The 17,286-nt window shown below is 43.0% G+C and overlaps 1 protein-coding gene across 1 annotated transcript in view; it reads right to left on the reverse strand.

The window, feature by feature from the left end:
• dnah9 (dynein, axonemal, heavy chain 9) overlaps positions 1–17,286 on the reverse strand; it is a 192,800-nt gene that overhangs the window by 31,449 nt on the left and 144,065 nt on the right. Inside the window, exons 67-72 of the mRNA XM_086140698.1 lie at positions 16,785–16,925; positions 13,237–13,407; positions 12,934–13,056; positions 9,017–9,210; positions 8,264–8,412; positions 3,943–4,070 (exon numbers count right to left, since the gene is read on the reverse strand). Coding sequence (XP_085996824.1) covers positions 3,943–4,070; positions 8,264–8,412; positions 9,017–9,210; positions 12,934–13,056; positions 13,237–13,407; positions 16,785–16,925 — 906 coding nt within the window. The remainder of the gene's footprint in view (positions 1–3,942; positions 4,071–8,263; positions 8,413–9,016; positions 9,211–12,933; positions 13,057–13,236; positions 13,408–16,784; positions 16,926–17,286) is intronic.

The raw sequence follows: 17,286 nt of genomic DNA on the forward strand, positions 1-17,286 counted from the left end.
CTCCGGTGATTTTAGCCCACTTGATTCCCCGGCCAGAGTGTGGGATATTCAGCTCCAATCTGCCCGATTGATTGCCTCTCCACCCCCAACCCCCATCGCAACCCACCCCCCGGAGGACCGCTTTTAAAGTTTCTGCATCTCTGTCTCCCAGGCGCATCGGAGCACGGGCTGCTATTCTGCAGTATAATTACCCATCGGTGAAGGGGAGCTCGCCATTGACCCGGCTCTCTGTTGATGGAGCCGAGGCCTGGCAGCGGGAGAGGATGGTGGACCGTGAGACAAGAGAGGGGGGTGGACGGGTGGGAGGACAGCTGAGATGAGAAGGTGAAAAAAGGAAGAGGGCGATAGCAGGTTTAGGTGGGAGGAGGTGTGGATTGATAAGCGAGTGGATAAACTGCGCGGAAATGAGCAGTCTAAACAGGGTCCCCCCCGCTCTTTTCTGGAAATTGAGCTGGATTGAAATGCATAATAAAATGTTCCTTCCACTTCACTGACTCTCAGGATATCTAATGTTCAGATCATTTCAATTCTATTCTATTCTGTTTTATTCTATTGGTTCTTTCAACACCTTTTTACAGCACATTTCTTTGTCATTTGTCATTTTCAAGTATCCTCCAAAGCATATTCTTCTTTGTTGGCTTATTTTCTGATCACCTTTTTTTTTTTTTAATGTTTTTAATTTTGTTGATAACATATGTGACACAAAATTACTTCTCAATCCATGTCTCACAAAAAATAAGATTATTTTAAACCACCTTTCATGTAATCTGATTTTTTCAGATACATTTTGACCAAGCATTAACTATATTTGTTCATTCTAAGCCTTCAGCTGCTCCCATCAAGGGTCGCCACGGTGAATCAACCTCCCCCATCTAACCTGATTCTTGGTCTCCCCTCCTTTTGCACCAACTAACTTCATGTCCTCTTTTGCTACATTTGTCACTTCCAAAGAACCTCAAAATCTTCATCTCCTCTTCGTCCAGCTCTGCTCCTTGTCTTTTCTTCAATGGCACTATCTCTGAATCAGACAACATTGCCGGTCTCACGCCTTCCTTTCAGTTTGGCTGTTATTGGATATTTGGCTTGTAATTTCCCCGCTGTGAGACGATTAAAGGGATATTCTATTCAACTCTCTATTCTTTTATCACACATTACCCCTGACACTTTCTCCACTCTTAAAACTGCTTGAACATATTTCTTTACCTTTTTTTCCACACTCTCCATTACTCTGGACTGTTGACCCAAAGAACTTAAAATCCTCAACCTTCATTGTCCTCACTCCCTTTAGCCTTATGTTTATCTCATTCCCACATGTATACGGAGGAGCTTTCATTCCTCTCCTTTCCAGAGCATACCTCCACCTATCTAGATTTTCCTCAAACTGTTCCCTGCTCCAACTACAGATCACAATGTCATCTGCAAACATCATGGTCCATGGCGATTTCTGTCTAACCTCATCTGTCAGCCTGTCCATCACCACTGCAAACAAGAAGGGGCTCTGAGCAGATCCCTGATGGAGTCCCACCTCCACCTTGAACTTCTCTGTTACCCCTACAGCACACAGCACCACTGTCTCACAGCTAGCATACATGTCCTGTACCAGTCTAACATACTTCTCTGCCACTCCAGACTTCCTCATACAATATCAGAGCTCCTCTCTTTGCACCCTGTCACATGCTTTTTCTAGGTCTACAAAAACCCAATGCAGCTCCCTCTGACCTTCTCTGTACTTCTCTACCAGCATTCTTAAAGCAAGTACTTTATCTGCAGTACTCTTTCTAGGCATCAAACCATGCAGCCGCTCACAAATGCTGACTTCTGCTCTCAGTCTAGTTTCCACTACTCTTTCCCATAACTTCATTGTATGGCTCATCAACTTTATTCCCCTATAATTGCTGCAATTCTGCACATCTCTCTTATTCTTAAAAATAGGCACCATCACACTTCTTCTCCATTCCTCAGGCATCCTCTCACACTGAGATCTTGTCAGATAATCAAACCACTGCCTCTCAAAGACATTCCTATACATCCACAGGTATTTAATCCGGACCAACCATCTTTCCAGCCTTCATACTTTTCAGTGCCCGAATTATTTTACTCTTACGAATCTTCGCTACTTCCTGGTCCACAGTAGTCTCTTCTACTACCCTTTCATTTTCCTCATTCAGCGGCTCTTCACAGTACTCTTTCCGTCTTCCCATTACTATTTCTTTGGTCTTTGCTATCTCTGCCTTCCGACTACTGGTACTTTGGATCTTCAGTGATTGAATTGCACTTTTTGTAAGTCGCTTTGGATAAAAGCGTCTGCCAAATACCTGTTATGTAAAATCTGTAATGTAATGCCTTTACCTTGTACTGCACCTCACTGTACTCTTAAGTCCTCTTCAGCTCCCTCAATGTCCCGCCTCTTTTTTGCAAACCTCTTACATATAAACCTGCACTTCCACATCTCACCACCTGGTCTCCTTATCTATTTTCCTTCCAGATGGCGCACCAAGCACTCCCTGATTACATTAGCTGTAGTTGTCCGGTTATCTGGAAGCTCTCCCTGACCACACACAGCCATTCTCAACTCCTCCCTGAAAACCACACAACAGTCCCTTTTCACCTTCTTCCACTTATTCCTCTGCTCCTCCTTTGTCCTCCTCATCTTCCTTGTCACCAGATTCATCCTGCAAATCACCATCCTACGCTGTCTAGTTACACTCTAACCTACCACTACTTTGTAGTCACCGATGGTCTTCAGATTTGTCCATTTTTAGTGATAGTCAAATGAATCACACGGGTGATATTCTCAGAACAACACAGGATCATCCATGGAATCTGCTGCATTCGTTGACCGCGCTCCTTATTTTTCTAGGCTATCCTGGGATCCCTGCTAAAGTGTCAAGGTACATGGAGGACTGAGCCGGTGCTAGACAACCAGGCACACACGCACGCCAACACGCACCCACCCCAGCCAGCGCCATGAGGTGGCAATCAGCAAGCAGACAAACAGACAGTGGATGATAAAGCAAGTAGGAGGTTTGTTGCCAGGGGGACGAGGCCTTCTTAAGCCTATTGATCTGGATTCTTATGCAAAGGTAATTAAACAACTGCTCGTCTGTGCTACCCTGGCGCTGGAGCAGAGAGACATGGCACCCCAATCTCACTCGCTCTCTCCCTTTTTTTGTTGTTTTCTTCTTTTACTTTGTACCAGCTGTGCGTATTAAAACAGAAGAGGCTGTCTGCCGGTGCACAGTCTGCGGTTCATATCTGTCGATACTTCCCATTATAATTCCACCAAGGTTTCCACTTAAAATGCAAACGCCAGCCTTGGCCTCCAGATAAGAAGGGGGTGGTGTGTTGGGGGGGACACACGGCTGCTGCAGATATTGTACTGTATAATGCTGCTGCCCTTCCAGTAGGGAAATTTCTGTCCGGAGTAAAATTCACTTTTCCGCACTGTTAAACCTGGGAGGAACCTCCTATCGGATACGTGGTGAAAAACAGTGCGATAATACACTTCATTCACACTGATAAAGGAAATGTCACCTATAACAGCTCCCGAATGGGAAATCCTTGACATAAATGAACCCTCGTGTTCGGCTTGCAAAATGGTTCCTTTGTGAGCGTTTGTGTATGAATCATTTTTGTCTTTGGTGGGTTTTTGTGCCAAGTGGCTGCATTATTTCTGTTTTTTTTTTTTTTCCTTTTTTTTTAAACAATGGTGGTGGAAGCATCATTTCATCTGATTCATATTAGAGTTCAGCCCCAGATATCTGGCTGGTATCATTGGAGATGATGGATGGATCCAAATTAGATGGAGTGCGTGGGCTCATTGTGAATGTGACCTTTTACAAATAGAGTGCACATTAACCTTCAGCATCCCTCGTATGTTATACTCAGAACCACGGTTTGCGCACGCATGGTGTGTCTAAGTGTTTGTGTGTAAAGCCTTACCTGCAGGATAACCCAGTGGCCATTTTTGGCGGCCAGATCGAGGGCTTTTTCAGCAATGACCTCCTGACCCTGACCAAGAGACACGTTGTGGAAGTTCTTGTTGTCGAAGGTGAAACCCAACTTCTTCCCTGGAAAATAAGCAAATGGTCAAGATTGTTGAAAGAAAAATAACTTCCTATTGGGTCATGAATGATTTTGAACCCCAACTCAAATATTTGCTGAAACACCTGAATTCGACCGACTTGATGCAAATGTTTTACCTTTTGGAACTCAAACTGAATTTTAAAATAAGGAATTTGGTGTTGTGGAATGGAATTCATTGGCTCTGAAAACTCACATCCCCAAAGATATTTCTGTAGAATTAACACACAATCTTCAAGAAAGCAATCCTAAATTAAAAAAAAAAAAAAAAAAAAAAGAAAAACTGATGATGAGAGATGCCGAAACTCTGTCCAAAATTGTGCAACCTGCATTTTTGTCACAAAACCAACTGCTACTGTATGGCTGTAGGTTAAACTAAAACATTTTGATATGATGTTCACTTTGTTACAGCGACTGGAGGAAAGTTTAAAAAAAGCTGCAGCGATGCCACTGTCGGTGGTAGCGCACTAACGTCTAGTGCCTGGCGGCGGTTGGGAAAGAGCTGCCATCGGTGGGCGGTGAATAAGAGGTGATGGTGATGTTGCTTTGAGCACCATCAAGGTTTTGAAAGTGCTCGTAACAAGCTGAAAATGCCCAGTTTCACCTTGTCAACACAATATTATGAATATTAGCTCTCAGGAAGCTAAACGGGCAGCATGGCACGTCTCTGCCTTAATGGCACTCAAAATAAATGCGTTGAATCAAATGTGTGTGTGTTTTTTCTCTCTCAGCTATTAGCCATTAACCTGCATTGTTACGATAACAGCGTCGTGCTGTGTATAGCCCACAGATTGTAGCTATAAAAAATTAAAGTGAAGCTGCAGCAGTTTCTGGTACGCAGACACCGTGCAGGACAGGTGATTCGGAGGCCAAGAGATTGTCCTTGCGATGACACTGAAAGTTACAGCGTCATAATTAATCATTCAATTTTGCGTACACCTTGGCGGGTATGGCGTGCCAGAATGCATGCGGTGAAACAGTTCTATCCTTGCAGTGCTGTGTTATCAGAAAAAAAATCTAAAATTATCAAACGCAGAGGAGCTCAACACATCTATCACAATTGACCAGTCAAACGCAAAGGCTAACGTGGGTCGCCTGTGGAGCCCTGCCTCTGCTAAAGGAGACCGCGGCATGTAAAAACAAGTGAGCCACAGAATACACTGCGGTACATGTGGTGTGGGTGGTTTGCATGTCTTTAAAAAATAGCTGTTAGCCTATCATCCATCCCCACTTGGAATTTGCCAGGTGACTGACATACAGTGCAGTGAGTCTGAGATCTCTTTGAAACACAAGGTCAAGGGTCACAGCGCACCCGCAAGAGCTACTGCCGCAAACCAATCATCTAGTTAGTGGCTTCCAATTTATTTCCACTGAAGAGAAGTTCAACAAATGAGTAGGTGGAGCTGGACCCAGTAAGAAGCAAAAACTACCTCATTAATTCAGAATGGGAGGAGCGTTTTTTTTCCACAATGTTTTTTCAGTTGTGTTTGTCTGATATACTAATCTGAATCTGAAATATCGGGCCTTGGCCAGGGTCAGGGTCCGGGTCAGGGTTAGGCCCCTCTCTTTTCTCAAGATCTATCTTGACTCTACATTATGGTTTTAATTGGCCCGGCTCGCTGCCACTTTAGCTATTTTTTCTGATTTCAAAACATCTGATGCCTCTGTTCACTCTTAGACTTGATGGCAAACTGAAAATATCTGGAATCTGTTTATTGGGAGTTATACGTTTCACAGAATCTCTTCCTTTTTCCATGACATGTTTTTAGTATGTCCACCGCTGATATTAGTGAGCCATCTGCATAACTTAATTGAAGATAGATAACTGGAAAAAGGCGACAAAAAACGAAGCATAATTGAAACTGATTTTTTTACACACCTCCAAAAAAGGTAAATGGTTCGACTGGTAAAGAAGCTCTTTTAACCCTCTGTAAGAATTTCAGCAAATACGAAATGGTTGTCGCTTTGCCAGCCTTGCCGGGTTTTGCGAGCGGGATTTAGTTTTCCTGTTTCATTAAAAACCTCAACCTACGATGACGCAGACAGTGAGGTTCTGTCTCAGGGATATTAGTCCCCTGCCGAGCACAAAATCACATTGTCAGTCTAATGAAAGTGGAACTGAAGTCTAATACCAGCCAAAAAGCCACCAGTCAGAGCTCTAATGGAGAAGTATCTCTTTGGGGTTTGAGCGCGGTGTGTGCTGTTACTCAACATTACAGCACTCTCCCCTCTGTCTCGCTCTGCAGAGGCAGCAGCATCAGCAGGACACGGTTACTCTTTGATATGATTGACTACACCCAGATCCAGAGTGTTGATAATCAATTATCACACCTCTTACCAATGGGCTCTGGCAAATATTTACGATATTAGAAGAGGATTGTGGATTCCGAACCGTCCAGGAGATATTAAAGTGCTGATGTAATGGCGAGCTACTTCAAGCCCGAGATGATTTTCTATTATGCGCTGGCCAAACAGGAAGTAAATCACACAGGGCCTTTGCTAATCCATGAAAAACGATTGCGCTTATGAATATATAATTAGCAAATGAAGTCTCGTGGTTGGTTGTCTGAGCTGTACGGACCGCTCGCTTTTGAGGGGCTGCTACATGGAGGTGGACTGTCCAAGCAGAGACCAGAGGAGGTGAACGTTTATGCTTGAAAAAGAGTCTTTATAATTTATGTATGTATCTTTAAGTGGTGCGGCATATTTCCAGTCACATATATCATTTCATACCCGGACTCCATTTGAACATCTTAAGTCGTAAGTCAGATACTGGCAGACACAAGGAAACATACGTCAGGGAACAGATATCTACTGGCTGCACTTGATAACAGGCAATTGTATGTATTCCTCAAGGCTAATCATTGTCTGACAGATAGCCGGTGGGTTTGTAGATTGGAAAAGTGCATATAAAAGTCCATATAAAATGTGTATGGACACAAATTCGCACCAGGCTACGTGACAAATAGCAGCTGTAAAATATCTGTGGCGTAGTGCTCTGAAAGGCATTGATGCTGTTCCTGGTGAAAAACAAAAAAGCAAACAAACAAACAAAAAATCCTTTTACTGACCTGATTTGACAGTTTTGATTTGGAACAAAAACAAAAACATTCTGAGGTATGATTCACAGATATGCTTCATGATATGCACTTCCTGCAGAACCCTGCTAAAAGAGGCCATAGATAGATAGATAGATAGATAGATAGATAGATAGATAGATAGATAGATAGATAGATAGATAGATAGATAGATAGATAGATAGATAGATAGATAGATTCATAAGTGAAATAAAATAAAATTTTACATTTAATTTTTTTTTTATCTTATCTTAAATTTTCATTTTATTTTACTATATTGGTTTATTTATTTCATTACATTTCAGACTGATAATTATGCTTAGTCTCTTGCATGAGGGAACATGAATAAATAAAAGCAATCCCAAGCTCCTGCACCCCGAAATAGCAACATGAAAAAGAGAAAAACAGAGACGTTACATCCAACAAATGATGTATTATTTAACACAATGAGTGTGCCGTATATATTCAAAGCAATATAGGACATTTCCTGTGGGTATTTCTGTGCTTATATAAAATTACGATATCCTTGTTGTCTGAGTATTCATTCGATCTGACATCAAATATCTCCAGACAAAGGAACTTGGCAGCAGGTCGACTGCTGTGTGGCCCTGACACAAACCGGCACGGGTGCTCTGACTTGAGGCTTGTTTTGGTCAAAAATCAAAACAGTGTGCCAAGCAAGCATCCAAATTATTCAGGAGTGTAAAGTTATTCTAAAACCAATGACATTTACTTTCTGCTGGCCCTAATTCACCAGCGGGGTCATCTCATATATTGGTGACCTTTTGCATAATCCCTTTAATCTACCCGGAGCCTGTTGTGCATTGGCACTGATGGCTGATGTCACAGCACGGATGCAAGGCAAACGTGTAGTCACGATTGTTGTTTTCGCCTGATCTTAATATGCAGCGGGAATCAAAGTGGAAGTCATGCATGCAAGCGCACCTGCAGCCGACGACAAAATGATGTTTAAGGAAACTGAGAAGTGTTTCAAACAGACGCTGTTTCTTTGTAAATGCATATTCACTGATAATGAAAAAAAAACCCTGTAACTGTCAGTCTGAATTTTATGCCTTACTGAAGATAAAATAAGTCTGACTTGCCATGTTTCTCCACATCCTTCAAAGGGTCAACTCCGGGAGAGAGGATGAAGAACATGGGCGTAGCCGGACCCGACTCTTCAAAGGACACAGCAAAGTCCACGGATCTGCCAATCACATACTTGTTCCCCAGCTTCTCCTCTACAAAGTCTCTGCAGAGAGGAAGGACACTGCTTCGGCAAAGGACACGCTGAGTTACACCAGAATCTGCTGTAGGACACAGCGCGGGATAAACTGTTTTCATAAATCAATACTATTTGTATGAATCGATACTAGTTGGCTCGTGTTGGGATCCCGTGTGCGGCATCCTGGCACGGACAGCCTGCGGTAGACTCCGGGTTTTTCTGCCTGATTATAATATTATCATCGGAGGACGGCGTAAGAATTATTAAAGAGCGTTACGGTTATCTGTTCCCAATCTGGTTACAGCTTGATTAAAAATAGGTTTGCTTTGTCATCAAAACAAGACAGGGTGTTCGGACAACGCGTCTTAATAAGCAGGTCTGATTCGGTGGGGACGGAGGTTAAGAGGCGTTTTCCTCGTCTCTTTCCGATAAACGAAACTGCACGTGTTGTCTGGTCCACAAACAAACTAGCGTTGCGATCAAAGGGTGAGCACAGGTGCCCCCGTCACTCCGAACTTTAAGCCAAAAGGTTAACCCGTTTCACCCCATCGGCCTTTTGCCAAACAGCGCAGGTCAGAAAGACACTATGTGGATCACAGAGCAAAGGCCACATGGCGTCCCCGCCACTCACCTCACGGCATACGTCATGCGGTCAGGCCTCAGGGCCCTCATTATGCACAGCCTCTGGAGGGAATTTTTATTCTTCCACTCCTGCGGGAGTTTCTCCTTTTCCGGACACTCGGACTCCACAAACTTCTTCCAGCGTTTCGCCGAGCCCTCGATGTCACGGTCCAGATTCCTGAACTCGTCCATTGAGCACAAGGCCTGGTGGATGGCGGCGGGGAGAAAAAAAAACGGACAGGGAGACTGAGGCACATTAACATTTTGCAATAAGCAGCAAAAAATGACTTTGGTTTGCTAAAGTTGTGAGACAAAAAATGAATGACCGCAGTTTTTTTTTTCTTTTTTTTTGCTTCATATATGCATGGATTTTATTTGTTCAAGCGAAAACGCTGAATAAACAATGTCTCTTTAATCAGTGGATGGAGACTTGGTGAGCACCTGCTGCAGAACCACTGGGGGCTTTCACTGTGATGTCCCAGCTGACAGATCCCTTATCTCGTGTGTTGAGAACAAAAGTGTCATGTGGAGTGGCTTCAAGCAGGTATGCACCCCACTGAGCGGGCCTGCAGGCACGCACATATACATGGGTATGTGCCGTGAATCTTGCATTGTGTAAAAAATATTAATGGCATTTTTTAAAGATATTAATTCAGTTTGAATGTCACAAGGCAGGAAGTGTCAAAACTTACCCCAACTTTAATATGAAATAATGAGAATGTTTTTTTTTTTTAAAACAACTCCTCCCACAGTCCAAAAACATGCAGAAGTTTCTCAGGAGATCCTAAATTGTCCATCCATGTGTGAATAAGAGAGTTAATGGTTGTGTCTATATGTGGCCCTGCGGTCGACTGGCAACTAACCTAGTGCGAACGCTGCTCCCAGCCCAATACCAGCAGGGATAGGCTACAATATCCTCATGATCCTGAGTGCAGGATGAGCCGTAGATGACAAATGAATGAATACTAATAAACGAAAAATGTTTTACTAACTCAATACATGCTGGGTTGATGACGTACATAGGTTGCTCATATTAGCATTGGTTCTCTGCTAGTGTTAACGTTTGCTCGCTTCTGTACGGTTTACACGGTAACAATTCTACATTGTGCTGCCTTTGGGAACAAATTTCAGTCCAAGGAAAACAAAGGAACTGATGCAAGTTTACAAAACTTTCCAAGGGACAGGAAGAGAAGAAAGGAGTGGAAATTGCTTGTGGACACAACTTCCCAAGGATCCATGGCGCTTTTCTCAGGATACGTTTGACACATTTAGCCGAGCTAAGCTGCTGAAAGTGCTAGTTTTAAACTGAAACTAAAGCCAAATGTCACGGCAACAGTTTTCTGTCACAAGCAGACAAAAGGTCCTTGGAAAAAAAGTGAAGCCCATTGGAAGAACAACCACAGGCAGGAGACGCTGGATGTTCTCCTGCAAGGATGTCAACATGCTGCTCCAGCAGAAGAATCTGATGCAGTAAGACCGGGCACCGACACGATCATGGTGAAGGCTGACGATGTGGCCGGGGTCGGTCAGCACAGTGGTTTAGATGAACATCCGATGACAAAAAGTGGACCTACTTCATCAAATGCTATCTCTCTGTTTACACAACAACACAGTTGCCACATGCACGCCAGTATCTTTTGCTGACTTTTGCCTCTTCACGTCTTTGTTCGTCTTCATTTGAGGCTCATTTGGACTTTTGTCTCCAGCGTTATCATTCTCGCTCACTTCTCTCTCAGCTTCAAATGGGAATCGTTGAACAGATGACGTGTTTTTGCACGGTACGGTAAAATGAACGTGACCGAGCCGAGGGCCAACTTGGCATCGCTACACAGACGGCGTTCCGACTTAAGCAACAATGGCGGTCTATGAATTCAATTTTTTTCTAACAACTGAATACAAACTTAGATATGTCTGTGTGTAGCTGGTAAAAATTTTGATCAGATAGGACAATAACGTCTTGGTAACCGGGGGAGCCCTTTAAGAGAGACGCAAACACTTCCCCAGTAATCTGGTGTAGCCAAAACTACTGCCTGGGATGGGGAATCCTCCACTGATATCATAGATGGGACAAAACAATCGGAGCATGATGTCCTGTTTTTAAGCCGCCCAGTTGATTGTTCTGATAAGAAAATCGAGCGATGGCATTTGATTAGCGGGACCTTAACCTTCCACGTTAGGTTGAGTGCACTTGAGGAAAGGCTGTTTCCGAAAGCCTCAGCGGGGTTCGGTTTAAGTTGATATTCCACCGGGTACAGACTGAAAAATTCATGAGCACGAGGGGCTAAAGAACACATGCTGCCATTAGGGTTTACTTTGCCGTTAAACTGATCTGACAAGAGAGGGAGAGTCTGCTGATTGATGTCCGGAGGGCCGAGCTGCCAGACGTTTGTTCTTGAGGAAGAACTACGTACGTGGAAGCGGAGTTTTCGTTCCGGTGCCCTCCACTGTCTACGCTTTTAATGTGTTCAAAATGCAAAACTGAGACCCGGGAGGATCACGTTAGGGCCAGAACGGGAGGAGTGGGTGAAACGGAATAAACAGATCCCGATGACACTTGTGCGAAGTTGTGTGCTCAAAGTGACACAAAATGCATCATGGGGGGAAACTGGAAAGAGTGGATTTCTCTAAGCAGAGGGTCCAGATGCAATTTAATTACATCTGCAGACTGTCACCATCGTTCTTTCTAAGGTTTAAAGAAAAGTATTGAGCTTAAATGCCAGCTAACATTGTGCCTCACATGGACCTAGATTTCTTTTCCATCTTCCTCACTTTGAAACCCTTAGAAGCCTCATTAGATAAAGTAGCAAGTACCAAAACCAAAAAAAAAAAGGTGAGGGAAAATTTGAGGATTTAAGTCACACTTCCAAATTGTGACATGCTGGAGGAATAGTTGTCAGGCAGAAAAACAGACTGATAACGATGGGATTGGTGAGGACGGATGGCGGGTATAAACAGAATATACTAATGGATTTGACTTTCTTTGAAATTTGAATCTCAAACTCTGACCTTATAAAAGATATGGGCATGACAGTAAAAAAAAAGAAAAAAAGCACGGTTTTAAACTACCATGATGTGAAATGCACAGGCAATCTTGCCCCAATTGCCCTTCTGGGACAAATACATTTTTTTTCTGAATGTGATCTAGACTGTTGACCTGCAAATCCAGTCAATTCACGTTTGGTGTCTAAGTGATCGTTTGTATCAATGCAAAATATTTTCAGGAGGAGGTTCTAAGATCTGGAATACAGAAGAATTGAGGAGACCGATTACCCTTAAACATAACCGACTCCATTTCTGAGGGTCTCGGTAGCCAAAGCATCCGGAACCAGCAGGTGCTTTGAGAAAAGAATATTAATCAAGCTCCAAATGCCACTCCCATCATGCTTTGAAAAAAATTAAACTAACTAGGTCACAAATCCACCCTCATGCTGGCAGTTTGCATATTGGATGAATTAAAAACCAACAGAGTCGGTTAACAGAGAGTTAACAACAGCATTTGGTTATCTATGGAGCATTACAAGCATTTGCAAATAAAAATCATCATCATCAGTGTTTGAATTGATCACATAAGAACTGTACATATATATTACATATATATTTACATGTAGTACATATATATTTCTGATTCTTTTGATGTGAGCAACATTTATACATCACACTGGAGCTATTTTAAACATATGAAATTATTGACTATTTGTAACATACAGTATCTTGCTTATCTTGGTAATATATAGTATACTGTATGTTATTGATATTTGATGAAAGATGTCTATTTATAAATTGTAAAATTGTCTCAACATCACATTATGTGTATGCACCTCTTAGTGTTTTCCTAATATTGTTGCGCATGTGCTTTCATCTGCACCCGGTTGCATGTCAGAGACAGAATTACGCCGCTCTCTTGTTGTCAACGCCAGCTCTCTGTACCTTGATTCCTCCCCAGGATTGGTTGGACAGGAAATCCACCGGCGATGCCACACCTGTTTGGACGGGATACCTCAGGAGGAAATCCAGCTCTGTGGGATTTATTTCTTTATTCATCAGCAGAATCTGGGGACACAACAAAAAAGAAAGAGCAGAAGAAATGACCGCTGTGCAAACCACGTTTCTTTCCGCTTGATTAAATCCAAAGCGGGACGGTCGGCCTCAGGAGCCGGCGACTCATTGGCAAACTTGTTCTCGAGCCAAACCATGCAGAAGACAAAACCCCCCCAGCCTCTGTTTCCCCACCTGAAAGGAGAGCTGAGCCGTATACGTGAGCTTGTCACACTCAAACAGGCCTCTGGTGGTGTATTGAAAGACCGAGGACGTGATGTTGTCAATTAGATTGGACACCCGCTGCTTCAGAGCCTCGTCCGGTTCGGCCTTCAGAACCGCTTTCTGGAAGACCACGTTGAACGCCTGGGGACACGGACGAGGGGGGAACAACACTGAAATCAAAGAGTCACAAGTGCAAGTAATGATATGTCTTCTCGAAAACTTTTAACAACCCCTCGATTTAATGAGGGTTTCGGTTAAACTTGGCTCACGGTGGCCTTCATCAAGTCAGTCATTCACCTCTGACATTATGGAAATAATGCAGTTTGTTTTAAGGATGATCAATACTAGCTTGGCCGCTCATGGAAAGCCATTAACTGTAATTGATCCAAATGCAGTTTGAGTTCATGCAAGTATGCATGAACATGTTTCACATTCCATTTCATACTATAGCAAACACACGAATGTAGGCCGACATAATCCTGAGGCGATGCTGATCACTCACATGCACAAGGTGAATGTTAAACACACAGGAAAGATTAAATATTACACACCATCATGCGCTATCAAATATTTGCAGGTTCAGTGAAAAAAAAATGTCAGTATTGATCTTACACAATCCTTGTCAAACTGCGCTTGAAAGGAACAACACCTTGGTTTAACAACCTTTGTAAATCCTACTAGATTGTGCTACATTTGTTTGTCATTTTAAGATCAACCGGGATTATTTTGTTTTAACAGCATACTATTAACATGTTGATAATTGAGTTGTTTTGTTATTTTCTGTCTATACTATTCAAATCTATTCTATTACCTGCCTACATAATTGCAGTAAATAATAATGCCAACAAATAAGTTTATTCACAGTTGCTGTTGGAGGAGGGGTTTCACTCTGGCCAAGTCGCCAGCCAATCACAAAGTCACATGTAGAAGCAAACAACAATTCCCACGTCTGTGCAATTTAGGGTCTTCAATGAGCCCGCTGTGCGTTTTTGAATGGTGAAAACAAACCCGAGCAGAAACGTCCCCGTCGGAATCAAACCAAGGACCTTCTTGCTCTGAGGTCGAAGCACTAACCGATCTGCCAAGAGTGAGATAATTCGAAATCAAGGCTGAAATCAAAATCATTCGAATTTTCTTTTCACGCTGAATTAGCCGAGTCATGGTTTGAGAAAACATATACTAATATTCAGACGGTGCCCGAGATGACTCCAGTTATGGGGCTTATATAATACGGTCTCTTGTATATAAATTGGTGTTCACGCCGACAGATGTAAAGAAAGCAGCTCAGGTTTTGACAGGACTGAATAGATTCGGATGAGTTGTAGCTCCCCTGCCAAGGATGCACTTGTCACTGAGGGTATTTTGAGATATTTCTGGAGTGCTGCCTTGGATGGGCTTTCTGACCACCACTTCATGACTACATATTGTTTACTTACTTAGCTTTGGACAATATAAGAGCTTGGTTGTGTTATTGAACAGATGGCTAGCCCATCAGGCAATTCAGGGAAATGCTAAGGGTGCGTGGCCTCCAAGGAGTGCCACAAAATCATGAAAAAAAAAAAAATCACCTGCAATGCGATTATATTAAAACTATGGATCACTTTTAACTACTCTAATGGATTAAAATGTAAAGTGTGGGGTCATCTCTGTTTAGGAAAACGTAACCAAAAAAGATTTGAACCTGCGCTCTCATACAGTGTATTTGGGTTTTCCTGCAAGGGGAAGCAGGGCTTCTCAGATGACTGTTTCATTTGGATGGAAAGCAATGTACAATTTGAAAGTGAAATTAAGATGATGTCATATTAAAATCCACAGCGTATGGCGATGCCATACAGAGCTTCATCTGAACATTTGTTTCATCCACGGCTCCTCGCTGTGTTTTAATGTCACCTATTAATAAAGCGGAGCGGAGTAACAATGCAAACAACATGACGGCACAATAAAAGAAGAGTATTTCCCATGGAATTCCATTGTATTGGACTCCCACTCCGTGGTTGTGCAAACCGTGCAGGTCCTCGCTTTAATATAGGTGATGGGAGCACGCGGCTGCTGCGGAGATTAGATTGTTTCATGTCTGTGTTGTCAGCCTTTTATTCCATTTTTAAACTGCCATTTCACTCCTTCTCTGTAGCTTAATATTGTTTTCGGCATTTGCCGATGCGTCTGCTGCATCCTTCAGCCCCTTTGTTTTTTTCATTGACGTTTGTTCTTTCTCCGATTAGTTTTAATTAGGCGACAGAAGAATCGTGTGACGGAGGAATACAAAGTTAGCCTTTCAGCTTTCATTGACGTGGGTAACATATAAGAAACACTGGCTGTATTTATGAGAGACAAATAAAGAGGGGTTGAGATTTTGCGTATTTAAAATATTCTCAGTCACGGACGATCCAAATTCAATGGCTGAGATAAATTAATCTGATGCATCGCGCGGTCAGGAGCGGGTTTTATAAGCAGGTAAATATTTGCAAACGAATTAGGGAATCAAATAATCGTCGGGACACAACCCTAAATTCTTGCATTTCAACTCATTAAAAGTGATTATCCTCTGGTGTTCTAGGATTTGGACGGCGTCGTCTTGGACTCTGGGAAAACAATGACATAGTAGACCGATTGACAAGCTTTGCCGATAAAGAAGACAATCACTATCCCTAACACGTTTTGTGGAGGTTTAGAGAAGGTATTATTTTTATCCCTTGGAGTGGGACTTGCATTGTTTTTGTTTGGGACAAAAATTGTCTTCATGATTCTGACAGTAAGTAAAACATGTCATCTGATCTAATACTGTATTGTTTTTATCTGTTGAACAAAAAAAAAAAAAAAAAAAATCACCCGTAATCATGAAGCATGAGGCCGTTGTGGCTGAGCAACAAAACCGAAGCAAAAACCCAGAAGAAGATTGCCGAGCAGCTAAAACGTGCATGACGTCATTTTTAACAAATTTGTCTCTTGACTGGCTTGTACTGTGGACACGACGAACACAGTTTTTTCGGGACGAACCTCGATGAAGTGACGGTACACATCCATGTGGCACATCTTAGCCGCGAGCCGGCTCTTAACTTCGTTTCTCTGGAAAATCTGTCGTTACCCAGACTCTTTTCATTATCTTTTTGTTTTTTTCCGTGAGGAATGTGGCGTCATCTCTATCGGTTTCCCGCGCGTCAGACACTTTGCCCTGTCTCGGCGTGAGAAACACATATTATAATGTGTTTCATTTCATTCACAAGGTCAAAAGTATATTGACTCGGAGTAGTGTTTTCATTTGATTATGTTCGGGAGTAACCGGGGCAGAGGCAGCTACCTGCGGAGCTGCAAGTGATTGCAAGCCATATCTCAGGCTGCCTCCTCTCAGCACTCGGCGGCTGACAATATGAGAGACATTACGCTCTACATAACAACATTAGGGAGCCACAAACACAATAAAAGCAAGGCAAAGAGCATAAAACACAGCGGGCAAATGGAAGAGGGAGGGGGAGGGGTCTCGCAGGGTGGGAACGAGGCAGGTCGATAGACGGGGGTACCTTCAGAGAGAACTTGTACATGGGGTGGATTTTATTGAGGTCGTTCATTATGAAGTACAATAAGGAAGCCTGCGCCGCCGCTGGACGGTAGTGCTCCCGAGCCTCGTTGATTTTGGCCTCCGTCACCTTCGCCTCCTTCACCTGCGGCGGAGCAGAGTCGCACACGCAGACAACACATCAATCAGCTGCGTTTCAGCGAGGCGACGAATCGCACACGGGCTTCAATAAAACGCACTCCAGTGAAGAGCGGAGCTATTCCAATTTCACGCTTCCGGCCAAAAAATGTTCTCGTAGCAAGCGGTACATGAAAATTAATACAACTTTTTTTTTTTTTCCCCAACAGTAAAGGCAATTATGCTCAAGAGGGAACATTTGTAAAGGAGGCGCTCATGTCACCTCATCGTACAGCACTTCTTTACTTTTAAGAATCGTAAACATCAAACATGTTTCTCCTCTGGCAGATGAAAACGTGCACCCACTTTGCAATTTGCTGACCGAGGAG

Source organism: Fistularia commersonii, chromosome 33, assembly GCF_037954325.1.
Source record: "Fistularia commersonii isolate RoL2024-O1a breed Wild chromosome 33, RoL_Fcom_v1.0, whole genome shotgun sequence".
Lineage (NCBI taxonomy): Eukaryota > Metazoa > Chordata > Actinopteri > Syngnathiformes > Fistulariidae > Fistularia > Fistularia commersonii.